Source organism: Nicotiana sylvestris, chromosome 5, assembly GCF_000393655.2.
Source record: "Nicotiana sylvestris chromosome 5, ASM39365v2, whole genome shotgun sequence".
Lineage (NCBI taxonomy): Eukaryota > Viridiplantae > Streptophyta > Magnoliopsida > Solanales > Solanaceae > Nicotiana > Nicotiana sylvestris.
The window spans coordinates 12463704-12482390 of NC_091061.1; the positions used below are offsets into that span (position 1 = coordinate 12463704).

The following is an 18687-nucleotide window of genomic DNA, read 5'->3' on the forward strand; positions in this document are numbered from 1 at the left end:
AGGTATCATTAGGGCTGTGCATGGATCGGATCGGATTGGATTTAGCATATTTCGGATTGAAATTTCGGATTTCGGATTCCACAAATTGTAATCCGAATCTGATCTGAATTATATCGGATTGGATCGGATTTTTAAATTTCGGATCGGATTGGTGATCGGATTTTTGGATCGGATTGTATGTATTATTAAGGAGTGTGTATAACTGTATATGGATAATGGATGTTACATAATACAATAGCATTTAAAAGAACAAAAATAGCAAACAAATGACTATAAATTACAGTACCTCAAGATTTTACTTTTGGCTTCATTCCAATTAATAAATATGTTACTAATGTCTAATAGTATAGTATTGTAAATGGTTAAAGCTGACAGACTCATTGTACTTGCAACCCATAAAGGTACACAATATTGCACAAATTCATTTCCCAGTTGAAGCATAGCAGAAGCATAGCTAACAGTTACAAGAGCAGAAGTATAGCAGAAGCATAACACAAGTCCCTGCAATAACTGTGGTACTTTGCAAAAGCATAGCAAAAGAATTTCAAGTTCTACTGATCATTCTCATTCAATCCAGATTCTTTTACGAACCAAAATGGAAGAAACACAAGAGTAGAAGCCTTAAGTTCTGGCACACCTGGCACACTGGAACTGAAATCCTCAACCTGGTACACTTTCAAGTTCTGCAATACTACACTTGTCAAAAATGAGAGAATTAGTAAATGTGTATCATGTCAAGTTGGGAAGCCTGTGCAGCAGCTTGACTGCTTGGTGGTAGAACAAAACAATACAATAGAGAAGGCTAAATGCAGCAGCTTGGTTCAATTTATTAGAAGGCTTAAGAAAACTTTTAACATGCCACGAACTCGTACCTTTTATATGTCGACGATGCAAGGCTCTCTTCCGGTATTAATCAAGTCTGTAGAATAAGATAGTAATAGAATAAATTAGTTTAAAAATAATCTAAAGAAACATAACATAAGTATACATTAAACACAAGTAAAGTAATAGAAGAAATAAGATAGTCTTACCCGCTTCAAGTTGTTCAAGATTATCTAAATCTTCTTCAATTTTAACCGGAGTTGTTGATTCATTCCGAAGCCAATCTTGGACACACACAAGAGCTTGAACCAGTCTAGGTGTCAATGAACTCCTAAATGGATCAAGTATGCGTCCACCAGTACTAAAGGCTGATTCTGAGGCAACACTAGAAATAGGAATGGCTAGCACATCACGTGCCATCTCAGCAAGTGCGGGAAATCTGGGTGAATTCAACTTCCACCACCCCAGAATTTTAAAATTTTCAAAGTCTTCCTCAACATCTTCACCCAAATATTTATCTAACTCTGTTTTAGAATCAATTCCTTCACCCTTCTTATGCTTCTTTAAATCTAACATGAATTTTGAAAGCGATGATGAAGAAGTAGATGAAGTTGGAGAAGATGGACATGAACCAGGGGGAGATGGAGAAGATGGACATGAACCGGAAGATGGAGAATATGGAAATGAACCAGAACCACCATTCTTCTTTGCATACACATTGAACAAAGATTCCATGTATGTCTTCACCTCAATTTGTATTTTCACACCTATTGTTTCTCCAAACATGGCAGCAAGAGCAAACAAAAGAGATTGAAACTTGTGGCGTGGATCGAACACACATGAAATAAAAATCATTTTGTTCATCTTTTGTGGATCCCCCCAATACTTATCAAACTTCTCTTTCATATTATTTGCCATTTCTTTCAAGGTAGCATCTTCACTTTGCATCAACTCTTTCAAAGAAGAACCAACAACACATATCTCAAGAAAGTGCACATTAGACGTAATATAAAGTGTACCTGATACCTTCAAGGTGAGTTCATAAAATATTTCAAGAAACTTCACAATACGTCTTACACTATCCCAATCAGTACTTAAAAGTGGACCTGCAGGTTGTCCATCCTCACAAATACAGTTAGCAATACATGACATCAAACCATAATCAATATCACAATATTTTGTAAAGGCTTCCTCATAAACTGTAGCAACCTTCAACATCAAATATGTGGAGTTCCACCTAGTAGGAACATCCAAGCACAATGATTTTTTAGAAGTTATCCTATCTAGATCACAACATTCTTTAAACTTCTTCCATCTTGCTGGAGATTGTCTAATGTACCTAACAGCTTGTCTTATTCGTTCCACAGACACACTCCCTTCTCTCAACCCATCTTGAACAACTAGATTGATGATGTGAGCCATACATCTAACATGAACATGCTTACCTTCCATCAAGTTAGTGTTCCATCTAGTAAATTGTTTGGATAATTCTTTAACCATGACATCGTTAGAACTTGCATTATCAACTGTCACAGTAAATACTTTATCCACCCCCCATTCAAGTAAACACTTAGCAACACCACTAGCTAAATCTTGACCTTTGTGACTAGTAATTGGACAAAAATTTAATATCTTTTTATGCAAATTCCAATTCTTGTCAATGTAATGTGCTGTAACACACATATAGTTAATTCTTTGAATTGATGTCCATGTATCAGTCGTAATACAAATTCTCTGTTTTGATTCTTTAAAAATTGACTTCAAAGCAAGTTTTTCATCATGGTAAATCTCAAAACAATCTCTAGTCATAGTAGTACGAGATGGAATATGAAATAAAGGTTGAAGAGCTCTCACGAAGTCTCTAAATCCATCCTTTTCAACAGAAATGAAGGGTTGTTCATCTATAATTATCATACGAGCTAAAGCCCTCCTACATGCCTCTTGATCAAATTTCCAAGGGATAAGTGAGACATCACCTGTTTGACCTTTCGGTTGAAAAGCTAATTTTGTCTGGCTTGTCTCCGGCTTGTGGGGATTGTTCGGACACTTGAGAAGATGTGATAGCAAATTGCTTGTACCACTGTTTTTGGTGTTAGCTATATATTCTTCTGGACAGTACTTGCATTTTGCTTTTTTAACACCGTCGTCATCAGTGAACTTACTGAAGTGTCGCCAAGCCACTGATCTTTCTTTCATGATTTTTCTTTTCTTCGAACCAGAATCAGATTCGACGTTGCTTGTGGAATCATTTGAAGCACCACTTTCACCACATTTTACAAGGGCTTGAACTTTATTCACCATCTCTACCTCATCTTCCATCTACGAAACAAAACAAAAAATTAAAATTAAAATCGGATTCAAAATAGTAGTATAGTATGGTATGGTCTATTTCTGTTTAAGAAAATCAAGAGTGAAACCCCCAATTTATTTCATCAATTTTATCCAAGAAATAAAAGAGAACAAAGAGACCTAACCCTAGTGTCTTTCTTAAGAATTTCATCAATTCTTAGTGTCTTACCAGTTACCAGTGTGGTCGCCGGAACACAGAGAAGAGATAGAGGAAGCGACGAGCAGGAGGGAGCAGCTTGAGGCGTCGCGTGAAGACTGAAGTGAGCAGCACCAGCACAGCAGTCTCTGGGTGTGACTTGTGAGGCGTGAAGAGTGAAGACTGAAGCCGGGAAGTGAGCAGTGAGGAGTGAGGACTGAGTCTGAGGCGTGAGAACTGAGATAAGGCAGCAACATCAAAAAGTTGCTTCTGAGAATTAGACGGAGGCAGAATGAAATAAGACCTAATGCACCTAACCCTAAAAATAAAACTAGTATTTATTTTTCCCTTAATAAATTCGGATTTCGGATCGGATCGGGTTCAAACTATACAAATCCGAATCCAATCCGAAAATCCAAAATTTTAATAAATCAAATCCGAATCCGATCCAAATATCCGAAATCCGAATTTGAGCGAAGCGGATCGGATTTCGGATATCCGATCCAAATGCACAACCCTAGGTGTCATTACCTTCGGTTCATCATTTGATTGAGAATCCATTCTGGATAGGAAGCAAAGTCCGAGTAGCACAAACAAGTAGTTATGTATACAACCAACGTGTCTGATAAGGTTTTGTCCTAGGCTGTTAGCGATTATTGTTATGTCCACACTATTTTACGTTTTTCATAGTACCGGGACTTATTCTCTAGTTTTTGTTATTGTTTTTCATCTATTTTGTGGTTTTTATGATGTTGTTATTATTCCTATGGTTCTATTGGTGGTAAGGTCTGCCTACACACTACCCTCCACGATAGGGGTAAGGTTTGCGTACACAGTACCCTCTCCAAACCCCACTTGTGGGAACTCATTGGGTGGTGGTTGTTGTTGTTATATTGATAGGGAAATTCTCCACTCTTATCCAATGCCAAAAATGGATCAATATTACTACTGTGGATGTGTCCATGGGAATTTACATTTGGTTGGCTATTCAGTCGGGGCTAATATTGACGTCTACGAATTGGGAAGTAACTATTCCTCTTGGAGCCTAAAATATCGCATTGATTTACGTGAACAACCTTCACGAGAAATGGTTTATAGTACTAGATGTCCAGGAGAATCTTCTTTTCTTGAATTTACATTTAGTGTGATTTCTCTTATGGCTAGAAAAGGGAATCAGGAACCATATTTGTTCCTCTACATGCCCCGCAAAGTTAAATTATTCCGGATAAAAGATAGGACTTACAGCAAGTTGTCATTGCCTTCAGTTCATCATTTGATTGAGAATCCATTCTGGATAGGAAGCAGACTGAGTAGGATAGACCAGTAATTCTGTAGGATCATATTGGTATTTTCAATTTGACTTTGGTGTGTCTAAAAGGAAAAATTACCTTATTCTCGAACAATGTACCTAGTTGTATACGTCAAACCTCCTTTAGTATATATTTCTGCTTGTTAATATCCCGTCCCATTTAACATTAGCACTTTGAACTAGTGAGTGTATTATACCTATCTCATAGCTCAAGTTGCTACTTAACCTAAATGTTGTCTGGCTTCATCTTAAAACAAGCAATAATATTCTCAGTTTTATGTATCATGCTCTAAGAATGAAAACAATGAACGAAATCTTCTCCAGTATTATACTAATGAATTATAAGGCTCCATCTCTTAAAAGGTTTTAACCTATTGATTGATTACGTCTTCAAGACGTACTTGCCAAATAATGACAAAGCTGGATCTATCCATGGACACCTGGCTATGTATTTGACTTTTACCTGTTTTCGTTATTTCCATTCTCCTACTGGTAAACAGGATCTGTTGAAGTACGATCTACACAATAAATAAACTAGGAAAAACATGAAAGTGAGAATCCAACATTAATGTACTTTATGTTAACATCTCAAGCGTTTATTTGGAAAAATTCTTTACATTGTAGCTCATCAGTGAGCTGAATTTGCCTTTGATTCGTTATATTCCAATCAGTTGTTTCATTTCCAAAGCATGTATCTAGGAGACTAATCTGTCGTCTAACACTAAAAGTTGCATGTACAAGTGGTAGAGATTCCTTTCTTAAAGAAGCTCAAGAATATAGCTGAAAGTCGTGTGTCAATGTTTCCCCGACTTCCATTCTTTGATAGCAGAGAGAAGTGTGTAATTTGGCAGCAGGTGTTTATGTGGTAATGGTGAATTAGTCACCGGTGAGTGATCGTTGTCCTTTAGCCATGACTCTATTGCCTTCCGGTCATAAGTGTATCCATCAGCCGCAACACAAGGGTCTTGCATCACTTCCTGTAGCAGAGTTTCCCTTTAGTAAATGAAGCAAAGAGCAGGTATTAACTTTGTAATATGCATTATAGATATAGCCTAATGTAAATTAGACCTGCTTTATATTTTTCTTGGTTGCATATTTACTTGGTAAAAAATCAGACCGAAATATTACTAACAAATAAGTGTACCTTGAGTAGGGGGCATTTGAAGTGGCTAGGAGATGGAGATTGAATATATATCAAATCTCGAGCTCTATCTGCGACTTCTTTCAATCTCTCTAAAGCAGGGAGAACTTCATCTTTCAAGTCAGGTCTGTCTCTACGTCGAAGCTCAGTGCATTTTATAGCAAGCACAGCCAATTCCTTTGTCTCTTCAATAGGCCATTCACCGGCTTCTTGATCCAGCAACTCCACTAAGTTATCGTCTTCGATTGCCATTTCTACCATATGGGCTAAAGCTATGGCACGTTTCGCAGTAAGCAACTGCAGAATGACCATTCCAAATGCGTAAACATCAGATTTTGTAGAGACTAATCCTGTCCTTTGATACTCAGGATCTATATAGCAAAGTGTGCCAACTGGACTCGTGTCTTTGTATGCCGTCATTGCTGAGGAAGAGTCTAACTGAACCATTGTTGAAAGTCCAACATCTCCAATTTTGCTCACCAAGTTATGATCAAGGAGTATGTTAGCTGGCTTTAAATCACGGTGTATGATCGGTTTTGGCTTTGTGTTATGTAGGAAAACTAGAGCAGAAGCAACTTCCCAAGCTATCCGAACCCTGTCAAACCATGTAAGTGGAGGTGTGTTGTTTTTCCTTATCAACCTATCCTCCAAACTTCCATTCTCCATGTACTCGTATACTAGGCAACCGCGTTCAGGGCATGCGCCAAGTAGAATTAACAAGTGAGGATGATGAATTGTGCTCAATATTTCAAGCTGGAAAATAATCAAAAAAATATAGTTAGTCTTATTCAAAGCCTGATTTGAGTTGTGGCAGCCGGCAAGGGCGGAGCCAAGATTTGAAGTTTACGGGTTCATGATTTTAGACCTTTTAGGTTACTATGTTCTAAAGTAATTTGTATATATTAAATGGATTTTTTAAGACAAATACAAAGTTTGGACCAAAGTTATTGGGTTCAACCAAACCCGTACTCTGGTTCAGGGTGAGAAAAAAAAAGGGTGGTCCGATGCACTAAGCTCCTGCTATGCACAGGATCCGGGGAAGGATCAAACCACAAGGGTCTATTGTATGCAGCCTCACCCTGCATTTCTACAAGAGGTTGTTTCCACGGCTCGAACTCGTGACCTCCTGGTCACATGACAACAACTTTACCAGCAACTTTGGTTCACGGTGAAACTAGTACACTTTATTTAGAATTCCTTTATGCATTCTTGTTTACTTATCTCTCATTTTAGATATTTCTCATACCTCTTGTTGAAATTGCTTAGTTCTATGAGCCTCAGCGGAATGAAGAACTTTCACTGCTGCAGATGTATGATGCAAATAGCACTTGTAAACCATTCCATATGATCCCATTCCTATCTTAAGATCCTCAGAGAAAGATGAGCTAGCCGTCACAATCTCTTCCCATGTGAATTCCTGGTAGTGATGGAGAGGTAGCACTAATGATTTCTCAAGCTTTTCTTTCGTTCTAGCCTCCCGGTTTGCAATGCTCTCTGCTGCTCTTCTTTTCTCAACTTCTCTTTCAGCACATTCCATTGCATAGTCTGCTTCTTTCTTTGCTGCTTCACATTTTAGCTTCTCTTGTTCTGCTAATTCTTTGGCTTCCTCCTCCTTAAGGTTTATCTCCATCAGTTTATTCGCTTCATCCACTCGAAGCTTCTGAAATTCATTCAGCTGACAAAAAACAGAACCAATAAGAACATGAACTCATATAATTTGCCACACGAGATCATAAAAATGATTTCGTGCTTCTAACAAAGAGTCCTAGAACTTGGAAGTACTATTTGCCACAAATTGATGATAACCACAACAACAAACCCGCTGTAATACCACAAGTGAGGTCTGGGAAGGGTAGTGTGTATTCGGACCTTATCCCTACCTTGAAGTAGAGAGACTGTTTCCGATATTTGCTATAAATTCAGTTTGAAATTAAAAGTACCTTCCGAGAAGCATCTATTGCCTCAGTTTGAGCTATTGCATACATTCCTTGAATATGTCTGAGCTCAATTCTCAGCTTTTCTAGGTCATAATTGATGTTAACCTGCATATATGAAAGAACTTTAGTGTAAGAAATCATAAAAGAACTAGGTCATTTTTACGCCACCGCGTAATATGACTATGCATAAAACTGCTAAACCAAGACATCCTAAGATATACTAGTCCTTAAGCAAGTTGCTGGAGGCAATAGGAAGCTCCTCATATAAGCAAAGTGGATGTATATTACTGCATGTTAAATATGTAAGAGAGCATAAGTGGGCAGCCCGGTGCACAAGACACCCTGCGTTCGCGCAGTGTCCGGGGAAGGGCTGAACCCAAAGGGGTGTGATGTAGACAACCTACCCTATAGGTCACACGGAGTCAACTTTACCGTTGCTCCAAGGCTCCCCTTCAAAGAAAGCATAATTGAAAGAAGAATATGATCACCTGACTTCCAGATGAAGAATCTGTTGGAGCATCTGAGTTGGAAGACTGACTTGTTGACCATTGTTGGTTGTCTACTTTTGCTTTCTTGAAACTTGAATTAAGACTATTGGGATCAGTAATTCCTGAGCTACTGAAATAGCAACTTTTGTCATCCTCGGCTTCTCCAGTAGCAATAGTCATAGCTCTAGGATGGATGACTTCACTCAGATTTGCTCTTTTAGTATTGTTTTTAATTGAGAGGGCTTGAAACGCTTCTCCAATTTCGATAGATGAACTTCTAGATTGGATGGTTTCACCAATATTTGTTCTCTTATGGAGAAGTGTCTGCAGGGCGTGGTGTGTTGGGGATTTAGCTTGATAGCGTTGCAATTTACGAGAAGGAGAATACAAATGAGAGTATGAAGCAGGTGAAGTTGAGCTGTGATCCGTCCTCTCTGAGAATTAAAGGACAAGCTATTAATCTTATGACAATGATTTGAATAGGTACAACTTTCTTTTAGGATTCTTGTTTATGACATATACAGTTAGACATCACTATAACAGTCATTCTCTATAACAACATTTCACTATAACGGCCAAGTTTTCTTTGGAACCGACTTTTCATGCTATGTTACATTATGTGTTCTGTATAAATAGTTTTTCGCTATAGCAGCCAAAAAGTTTCCAATCAGACGATGCCATTATAGAGAGGTTTGATTGCTTCTATTTTCCGCTTCCGTGATGGACCTATCAAATCATTGAAATTTTCAATTATCTCCAGCTTCAAGCTGGTATTAATCATCTTCTATTGGTTCTCACTTCATCACTTGTTCACATTGTTTTAATATAGTTTGTTGTAGCCTTCATTAATTCACAGGAAAGCGAATACATGTATGTATAAGAAATTTATACCTGCTTGAGAGCTAAAACTATGGCCTGTAGAATTGTTGGAAGAACCACTTGTATCACTACTATCATCTGTAACAGCTCCATTGTTTTCATAACTCGAGGGACGCACTGACGACAGTTTTCCCTTCGACACAGCATAAACTGTGCAAAAGGTTGGAGCAGTTTCTGAGATACTTGCAGATAAGTTTCTTCCCCTGTGAATCAATTAGAAGTTATTACTTCGTCATGAATTATACCATGCTAATTGCAACAAGGAAATGTCGCGATATCTGAATGGATATACGACTAAAAATCTCGAGTTAAGACATAGCACTCTTCCAACTTCTGAATTTTGCATTTTATTGCTAGCTACTTATTCTTTTGAAATTTGAAGAGCAAATAGATTTAGTACCTTGAAAATAGGCCAGGAGTTGAGGTTCCAATGACAAGCTTGTTGATAGAACATTTAGATACTACCCCTGCTATTGCATTTACAACATCATTTGATTCAATTTGAACAACTCCTACTTGCACCTGCATTTAGTTAGACAATCAGCAATTTTTAACCATACTGTAGTTACTTAAGGTTTTTAAGCATAGGATATAAGTTGAACCTTTCTCCTAATAAACATCGTCTTGTACGGAAGAAGCTTTTCGCTTGCTTGTAACTCGACTTCCTTCCTGAAGGCATCTGCTACATCCTCTCTTACTTGTGCAATAGGAATCAAGTTTCCCACTAGAAAAAAAGAAAATATGACAACTTGCATGTTTAGACTCTAATTACAATGCACCTAACAAAGTGTACTATGTTCTAATGTTTCTATGAGGTCAACTGTGTTATATAAAATTCCTCACCGTATAGGAGACAGAGCTAGGGTGGTGAAAGGTGGTTCATTCGAACCCATTCGATGGAAAATTACACTATATATACAAGGTTAATAATACTTTTTTATGTAGATATAATAGAGGTTGAACCCCCTTGGCTTCTCGAGTGTTCACTTCTATATATTTTGAATCCCCTTGGTGAAATCCTAGCTCCGCCACTATATAGGACAACCAAAAGGGTCTGTAGAGGTTTCTTTTTTAGACACTCCATCCATTATTTCAAGGTTTTAGTAGGATGCTCAAATTCTTTCACATGGTATCAGAGCCAAATTTGCACAATATCATCCTTGTACTCATAAGACCATATTAGAGTTCGCATGTCTAAATTAGCTTATGCTTGTGGAAGGGTGTTGAATTACAGTCAAACATCTCTATAACAGCCTCGTTTGTTCCGATACATTTTGGCTGCTATAATGAAGTGTTGTTATAAAGGACATATATTATAATATAACATATTAAATCGGCTCCGAGAAAAACTTGGCTTTTATAGCGAATGGATATTATATAGAGATACTGTTATAGATAGATTTGACTATATAAGGTTTTATCTTAGGTATACAAGGATATCAGAAGGGAGATTGGCCAAAACGCCCATTGCTTTAAGGTTTTAGATTGAATGCTCAGATTCTTTCACAACAATAATCCAAAGAGGCAGCGGAACTACTTTCAACCTAAGATGTTCTATCATATATTCGTTAGTTAATTCCACGACTTGAGCCATCGTAGGCTAGTTTCAAAGAATTCGATTTCTTAATTGAAGAACAGACCAAAAAAAGACCGAAAAACTTACTAGGAGTTGGAACTGCAGTGATCTCAGGGCGGACATGTAGCAACATGAAGCGCGTCTCTCCCTCTGGAACAAATTTGTCCAATGCCCATTTCACCACATATTTGCTATTCTTGTTCCCACTTATTGCTATTGCAACAACTGAAGATGGTGGAGATTGCATTGTTCCTTGCCCTTCCATTTTCGATATATCGTTCTCCTCCATACTCTGCCAGTCCTCTTCAGTAATGAAAGTTCTGTAACAACCACAAAAAAGCAAGATTAACTCGTGCATTTAGCAAACACGAACCAAAGACTGGTTCTGTAGGTTCAACTGAACTCATTATATTCAGATCGATGCAAAGCATTTAAAATGAATGCATATAAGAAGAAACACTCATTCTGAACCTACTGACTTCAGATCCTGAATTCGCCTCTATATGCATATATTTCACGTTCTTGAAAATGCCAAAGAAAACACAAAAAGGAAAGAAAAGAAGACTAACTCTTTCCAACTTAATGCTCTCTTAATACGTGATGGACTTCTTATGTAGTTAAAAGCAGGCATTATGAAATTAAGTTCCTTGTATCATACTAAATAAAGAAGGAAACAAGGTTAAATAGGTGTATCACACAACCTTTGACATGATCATAACATTGACTATCCTATTGTTTGTTGGTGAATGGAATTAAGTTTTAATTAAGGATTAATAAACATGCATTAGCACTAAGAAAATTTGAGAATATTAAAATATAAAAGTAGGAAATCTTGGTATATTCTTGTGATCATTGCATACGCAGATAAATTGTTTGGTCAACTCTCACTAATTCTATTTTTGACTTTATAATCTTCAATTGTTTGTTTAATGAAGTCTATAATCAAGAAACTGATTGGTCCAGTGCTTATCTTCAATGCATCTTAATTATAAATTAGTCATTTCATTGTGATGGATTAACTTGTACTATAAAAATGTATTATTTAATCGTTGGACTTTGCAGAACAAAAATAGTTGCAGACACGTCCTATATATGATACATCTGTACTAAAGGAATGTTATTTTATATTTATCACATTGTTGGATAGAGGAAGAAAGGTTTGAGGCGAATAGATCTAGCCATGGTTACGCCGGAGAAGATTTGAGGGCTGGATTTTTGTTTGTCTCTATTTTTTGTTTTAATACAATGTATACAGTATTTTGGTTGGCTGGAAAAAGCCATCTCCGGCGAATTTTCTTCTCTTTTTTGCTATTTTAGTCACATACAATGATATAAATACATTGTATTTTGTACAAATACACTCAAATATATTGTATTTTGTATAAACAGATTATTTTTTTGTGTGTATTTATGTATTCCGAAGAAATGTATTTTTTTAATACAACCGAATATCACTGCGTTTTGTGATTTTTTGTTGTTTGAATACAATCGAATTGAATACAATATATAATAGTGAATAATGAATATTTGTGAATTGAATACAATGTATACAGTCGAATTGAATAGATCGGTATATAACCTATTTCTTGATTAACTCACTGTATTTATAAATACATATAGTCGCGCGAATACATGGAATACATAACAGTAGCAGCGAAATTTATGTAGAATTGATTTTGTTGAGTTAAATTAGGAGTGATACACGCTAATTGATTTCTTTCCGTTCTTAAACAGCTGGACTCACCTATTTTATAGGCGAATTCCCTTATTCTATTCATGAATACAGTAGCGCGAATACAGTCGCAAACTAGACTCCCTTATTACTGTATTCATGAATACAATAGCGCATACAGCAAATACAATCGTGTAGCAACGAAATTTATGTAGAATTGGTTTTGTTGAGTTAAATTAGGAGTGATACACGCTAATTGATTCTCTTTCCGTTATTAAACAGCTGGAATCCCCTATTTTTTTAGACGAAATCCGCTACTATATTCATGAATATAGTAGCGTGAATACAACGAATACAGTCGCACAGCTGGACTCCCCTATTTTTTTAAACGAATTCTGCTACTGTATTCATGAATACAGTTGCGTGAATACAGCGAATACAGTTGCGTGAATACAGCGAATACAGTTGCGTAATGACTAAATAGTAACTATAAAAAATAATTATATATATAATAGCTATAAAAAGTTAATAGCCACTAAACAATAGTAATTTTTAAAAGTTCCTCATATTTTTTTTTTTGTCATTCCTAGAACAATAGAGGAAGAAGTAAATTTATTGTTCCCTTTCTTTTTTGGTAAAAGAAAATTGATCATGTGAAAGTATAACTAAGGATATCTCAGTATTGTGTATGCTAAAATTCTCCTTTTTATTTTCACTTGTTAGAAGGGAAAGCGACAAGAGTGAGTTGACAACAAGATTTGAACCTTTTGCTTTTAACTATTTACACCAAAAAATTTACATTATCAAGTCACTCAAAATATATTTATTAGTAATTCTTCACACAAAGTGAAATTTGTAATCTCAAAATTAAATAAGATACATACTACAGTAGATAAAAGTGACTTAATTATATAAATAGTTTACACTAACGATGGATATTAGTTAATTTTATCGTATAATATATTATTTACCACGAATTATTCATTTTCTTAATTGGATTATATGGGGTGACATATATTTGATCCGCTTTTAGTGGATCATGTATCCATTCCGTTTTTTGAGCGAATAATATGGGTGGATGCTTACAAATTTTATCCATTTTGCCATCTGTAGTTGTGAGGCATGGAGTAACCAATTTAATATTGAGCAAAATTAATACTAGCACACTTAATGTGGCATGAATATTGTGCAACATTAATATTTAATACTCCATATGGCATGAATATTAAGCTACATTAATACTATATTACTGTGGTATTCATTGTAAGTATCATTGTCTGACCATATAGAATTTGGTGGTGACACAATCTTTTTAAATATATATTGTAGGAATATCCAGTATCTCCTGAGAATTTTGAAGTTGACTCAAACCAAGTCTAAGTTTTTCTTCCTTTTGGGATTAAATCAATATTTTTTAATTTCATCAAAAAATCAAATAAATAATAAATAAAAACTACATGCTCGGCAGCTTTTCTCAAAAGTTAGAACTCAATTATGGAACAACCCCACATGAAATTTTGAATAAAGCAATTTGATAATTTTAAATTCAAAGTTTTAAAATATTGTAAAAGAACAAAAACCTACACCCTCCTTTAATTTCCCAAGTAAATGATGGGATACGCACGGAATATGAGAGCCAAATCTCTTATGTTTTGATTTGATTTACAAGGGGAAGACTCGAAAGGCATACGAGTGCGCCTCTCGTAGACGAATATATACTGGCGTAGTCCGCTTTTGTTGTGCGGGATTCTCAGTCGATTGATGTCGGGTCGGCCCCTAAGATACTATTCGCCTAGCGAGTAGTTCGGCTATCAAGTTACTTTATGGAGCAGGAGATCAAACTGGTGAGTGTTACGATATATCTGCAGGATATGTGACATCGCCCAAATTGACTAGTACTAAGCCAAAAAGATTTTCTTTGGATCGTTACAGAGGCTAGGGATGGCAATGGGGAGGGGCGGGTACGGGTGTGGGGCAGGTTTGGCAAAACCCACAAAAATTTCAACCCCCCTCCCCCCGCCCCGCCCGCATAGTTATTTTCTCAGTTTTCAACCCGCCCCGCTTAATTTTTTTTTTTTTTTCTTTAATTTTTTTCTAAAACAAATTAGTTTGACATTTTATTATTTTATAAAATGGATAGCTTTATAGAATCACATAAACATAAAATTGAGAGAGTATTACCCCGATCTTCCAAAATAAGTGGGTTACTATCATTTTCTATTACTAATACTATATCTTGACTTATGTAATATCATTTTGGTTAGACTTATGCCAATTGGTTAATTATAAATCAAAATAGTATTCGTGTCAGTGAAGAAGAATGTGAAATTGTAGTTGAAATGATTGCTTTGTTTCAAAAAAGAAAAAATTCAAAGATGCCCCGCATTAAACCCGCAACCCGCCCCGCTTTAAAAAATTTAAAATTATTTTAACCCGCCCCATACCCGCCCCGCCCCACACCCGCCCCGCCCCATTGCCATATCTAACAGAGGCATGCATGACTCTTTAGAATTAGAAAATATAGAAATGTTGAAAGAGTGAAGTCTCAGGATAAAGGCAAGTTGTATATGGAAATGTTGTTTGAAACTTCAAATAATAACAGTATGGACAAAGATAGTAAATATTAGAAGAAAGAAAAAACACTGAAGTCTAATCCAGCTAAAAACTCTTCGTGATATGGACATTCCAAATAGAATCGTGGAAATTGAGTAGGTTTTAGCTGGGAAAGTTTGATCAGATCAATTTGTCGCGTCTAACTTAATATTATGATTTAGACTAAGGTTACATGACTAAATTTGCCTAATATCGTGGGACTTCTGTGTTTCTTTTGTACCTCATAAATTAAAGATCATTCACCTCTCTTTCGGTTATATATAAATGGAGATTGTTTTAGAGCCAGATTTAGAACTTAAATCAGTTGATGTGAAGTATTATCTGTTGGAAAAATATTGGATGATTATGGAGAATAAGGTTTAGCTTAAGGCGTGTCAAAGACACTGTCCTTAAGGATATTTCGCCCATATCGTGATGAATAAAATCAGGCGTATCCTCTAGAATTCAATAAGCTTTTCTAGTATAAACTAGGAGCAGAAGCAACAAAGATTAACAAAGATAACCCAGCATAATAGAAGAAAATTAGAATAAAGGCAAGTTGTATATGTAGTCCAAAATATGGACATCAGATTGTTACCATAGTAAAGGCCAAAAACGTTAGAAAATTAAAGGCCATTTAAGGCTTTGAAAGAAAATGTTAACCATTAAGGCTACTCAAGAATAATATTAATTTTCAGTTACAAAATCATTACTATATTTGAATTTATTAGTATAATAAAGACCCACCATTAACATAATATTAAAAGAATGAATCTAAACATCAATTTGAATATTATTTTTTTTGAGTTATTGTAACGACCCGATCGATCGTTTCATGAGCTACAATTCTGTTTTCCCCGTTTCTGCTTTCTTCTGTGTTCTTCAGCTGTGTTTTATCTTATCATGTTGGTTGATTCGGGACCGGAGTAGTCTTGAAGTGGAATAAGGCACTTAGCCTCCTATTTAGAAGCTTAAGTTGGGAAAAGTCAACCAAATGTTGACTTATGTGTAGACGGTCGCGGAATGAAATTCCGAGAGTTGGAGTAACTTCGTAGGGTCATTTGCGACCTGTGTGCAAAATTTGAGAATATTCGAACGAGGTTTGATTGGTTCCGAAGTCATATGTGGAATTTATGAGTTTGAAGTTCTTAGGCTCGAATTCGAGATTTGATTCGATGTTGGTATTGTTTTGAGTGATTCGTAGATTCGACTAAGTTTGAATAATGTTATGGGATGTGTTGGTATATTTGGTCGAGGTCCTGAGGGTCTCAGATGTGTTTTGGATAGTTATTGAAGAAGATTAGCCGTTGAAACATGTGTTGGGTTGCTCAGGGAGTTGCTGGTGTTTTTTTTTTTTTTTTTTTTGGGGGGGGGGGGAGAGGGGTTCTCTGAAGTTGAGAACACGGACCGCTCCAGGAATTTCGCGGTCAGCAGTGTGGCTTCGCGGGGGCGGCAGAATTCCGTGCTTAGCGGTGGAGGCTGGCGCGGACAGCGGAATTGGAGGCGCGACCGCAAGAGCCGACAATTTTCGCGACCGCGGAGGAAAATCCGCGTTCAGCGGAGTTAGTGGCGCGGGGGCATTTGTTTTTGCGTGGTCAACGAATTTGGGATCCGGGAGGTGCACTATAAATACGAGATTCAGGGTTTTATTTTCATACTTTGACCTAGAGAGCTCGGGTTTGGCCATTTTTTGAGGGATTTTCAAGAAAACCATCGGGATAAGTGATTCTAACTCAATTTTTGGCTAAAATACATGATTATAACGTTGGATTCATCATTTGAGTAGAGATTTGGGATGAAAATTTGGGAAAAATTTGTGGAACTTCATAAAATAAACTTTTGAGATTTGAAAGTCGATTCAAAGTTGGAATTGAGTGAAACTAGTATGGTTAGTCTCGTAATTGAATGTGTTGACGAATTTTGTGACTTTGGCCGGATTTCGAGACGTGGACCCGGGGTCCGTCTTTTGAGTTTACTTTTTGACTTTTGGTCTTAAGCTTAGCATTTTCATATGAGATTGATTCCTTTAGCTCGTATTGATTGTATCGAATTATTTATGACTAGATTCGGAGCGTCCGGAGGTCAATTTGAGGGGCAAAGGCATCACGGAGTAGGATTTTGGCTTGGTTGAGGTAAGTAACGCTTCCAAACTTGATTTTGATGGTTCGAAACCCTGAACTATGTGTTATATGATCGTACGAAGGTGACGCACATGCCAAGTGACGGGCATGCACCGTGAGAAAAATGGTCTGGATCATTCCATGGCACCACTTAGTAACTCTTTCTTACCGATATCCTTGTTTCTATCATATGATTAAGTAAATGTGATGTATATTATGCTAACCATCCTGTTAGGGCTTTACGCTGATGCTGTTGAGACCCGAATGATCATTGTTTGCTGTCATTTCGTTAGATTCATTGATATTTGGTACTCAGTCTTAATTGCCCTGGAACTCAGTATAATATCTCATATATATTATACTAGAACTTTTCGCGTGTTAGAGTTCTAGCATAATATGCTGGAAGTTCATACACAAGTGGAGATTTTGACTACTTATTAGTGCCTTTTTACTTTCGTTTTAGTCCAAAAATGCTTAATTGTACTCCCGAAAACTGATGAAATGTGCTTAAATGCAGGAGTATTGAAAAATGATCCACAAAGATGAAATCCAACTCAAAAGAGAGTAATATGGACTCAAGGACAAAAAGCAGACAAAAGGCTAACGTGCGGACAGCAGAATTCCTTCTACGGCCGCAAAAGGCAAAGGAAATTCAACAGTGACCAAGAGCAATGTGCAGCCGCAAAAGCCACCAAAGAGTTCAAAATCAGCCGTAGAAGTCAGTCATATGGTTGCACTCAGATTTGTGCGGTCCGCAGAAAGGGCCTATGCGGTCGCACTCACTATTGTACGGCCGCAATCCAGAATTATGCAACCGCAGACCAAGCTCCTGCCAAGACTGAAGAAGAAGTGCGGACCACACATGAAATTGTGCGGCCGCAGAATCTCCGAAAGGGCATTTTTGTCAAAAATTTCCAGCTGTGTATAAATAGTCTTTTTTGATGAAATTAGGTTAAGTTTTGAACATCCAAACATCTGTAGCCGTTTTTTTTACTTGTTTTAGCAACTTTAGTGATTAAACATTAGAGTTTTATCTTTTAATTTTTCAATATGAGTTTAATTATCATTTCTTCTCTACTTTCTTTATTACCCATTATGAGTAGCTACATTTCTAGCTAGGGTTGTGACCCAACCCTAGTGTGAGTATCTAATGGGTGTTTGATTTAGGGCTTGTTTATGGTTGGGTGTTAATATTTAACCTAGTTCTTGCTATAATTGTAGAATTGATAATTGCAAACATTGATTCAAGCCTATTTGAGTTAGTCTCTATTTGAGAAAGAGAGACTTAGTCTAGGAAAACTAGGCTAACAAAAAATTGGATGAACTCAAGAGATTGATAGTCTCAATTAAAGGGTTGAACCTAGAGATAGTAAGACCCGACTTGATCATTTATCAACTGTTTTGTGCAATACCCATTTGGGCTTGAGAAAGCCAAATTGGACAAAACCACTCTCTTACTGAGAGGTATTGAGTGAGTAATTATGTGTTGAATGATATAATACACCCCGACCAATGAAACTCGTTCTAAAGTCCACAACCCGTTAGATAAACACCTAGGTGGAAGTCACAATCCTAGACCTTTTACATATTGGAAAAACAACCACAAAAATATTATTATCTAGTTTCATATTTTATAATTGCAAACCGTAGCATAATTTAGAAGTTG

At 36.6% G+C, this 18687-nt stretch overlaps 2 protein-coding genes across 2 annotated transcripts; both read right to left on the reverse strand.

The window, feature by feature from the left end:
• Positions 1 to 551: 551 nt before the first annotated feature.
• LOC138868278 (zinc finger BED domain-containing protein RICESLEEPER 2-like) lies at positions 552 to 4596 on the reverse strand. The gene is made up of 4 exons (XM_070145819.1): positions 4551 to 4596; positions 3297 to 3544; positions 1032 to 3141; positions 552 to 691 (listed from the first exon to the last, which is right to left on the reverse strand). Exons 1-4 carry the CDS (start codon positions 4594 to 4596, stop codon positions 552 to 554), a joined length of 2544 nt encoding a protein of 847 aa, XP_070001920.1.
• Positions 4597 to 5268: 672 nt separating this feature from the next.
• Positions 5269 to 11321, reverse strand: LOC104219230 (U-box domain-containing protein 35-like). Its single transcript, XM_009769868.2, has 10 exons — positions 11207 to 11321; positions 10725 to 10957; positions 9664 to 9785; positions 9462 to 9583; positions 9074 to 9264; positions 8183 to 8616; positions 7698 to 7799; positions 7004 to 7432; positions 5761 to 6510; positions 5269 to 5593 (listed from the first exon to the last, which is right to left on the reverse strand). Exons 1-10 carry the CDS (start codon positions 11266 to 11268, stop codon positions 5411 to 5413), a joined length of 2628 nt encoding a protein of 875 aa, XP_009768170.1. The 5' UTR covers positions 11269 to 11321; the 3' UTR covers positions 5269 to 5410.
• Positions 11322 to 18687: the final 7366 nt, after the last annotated feature.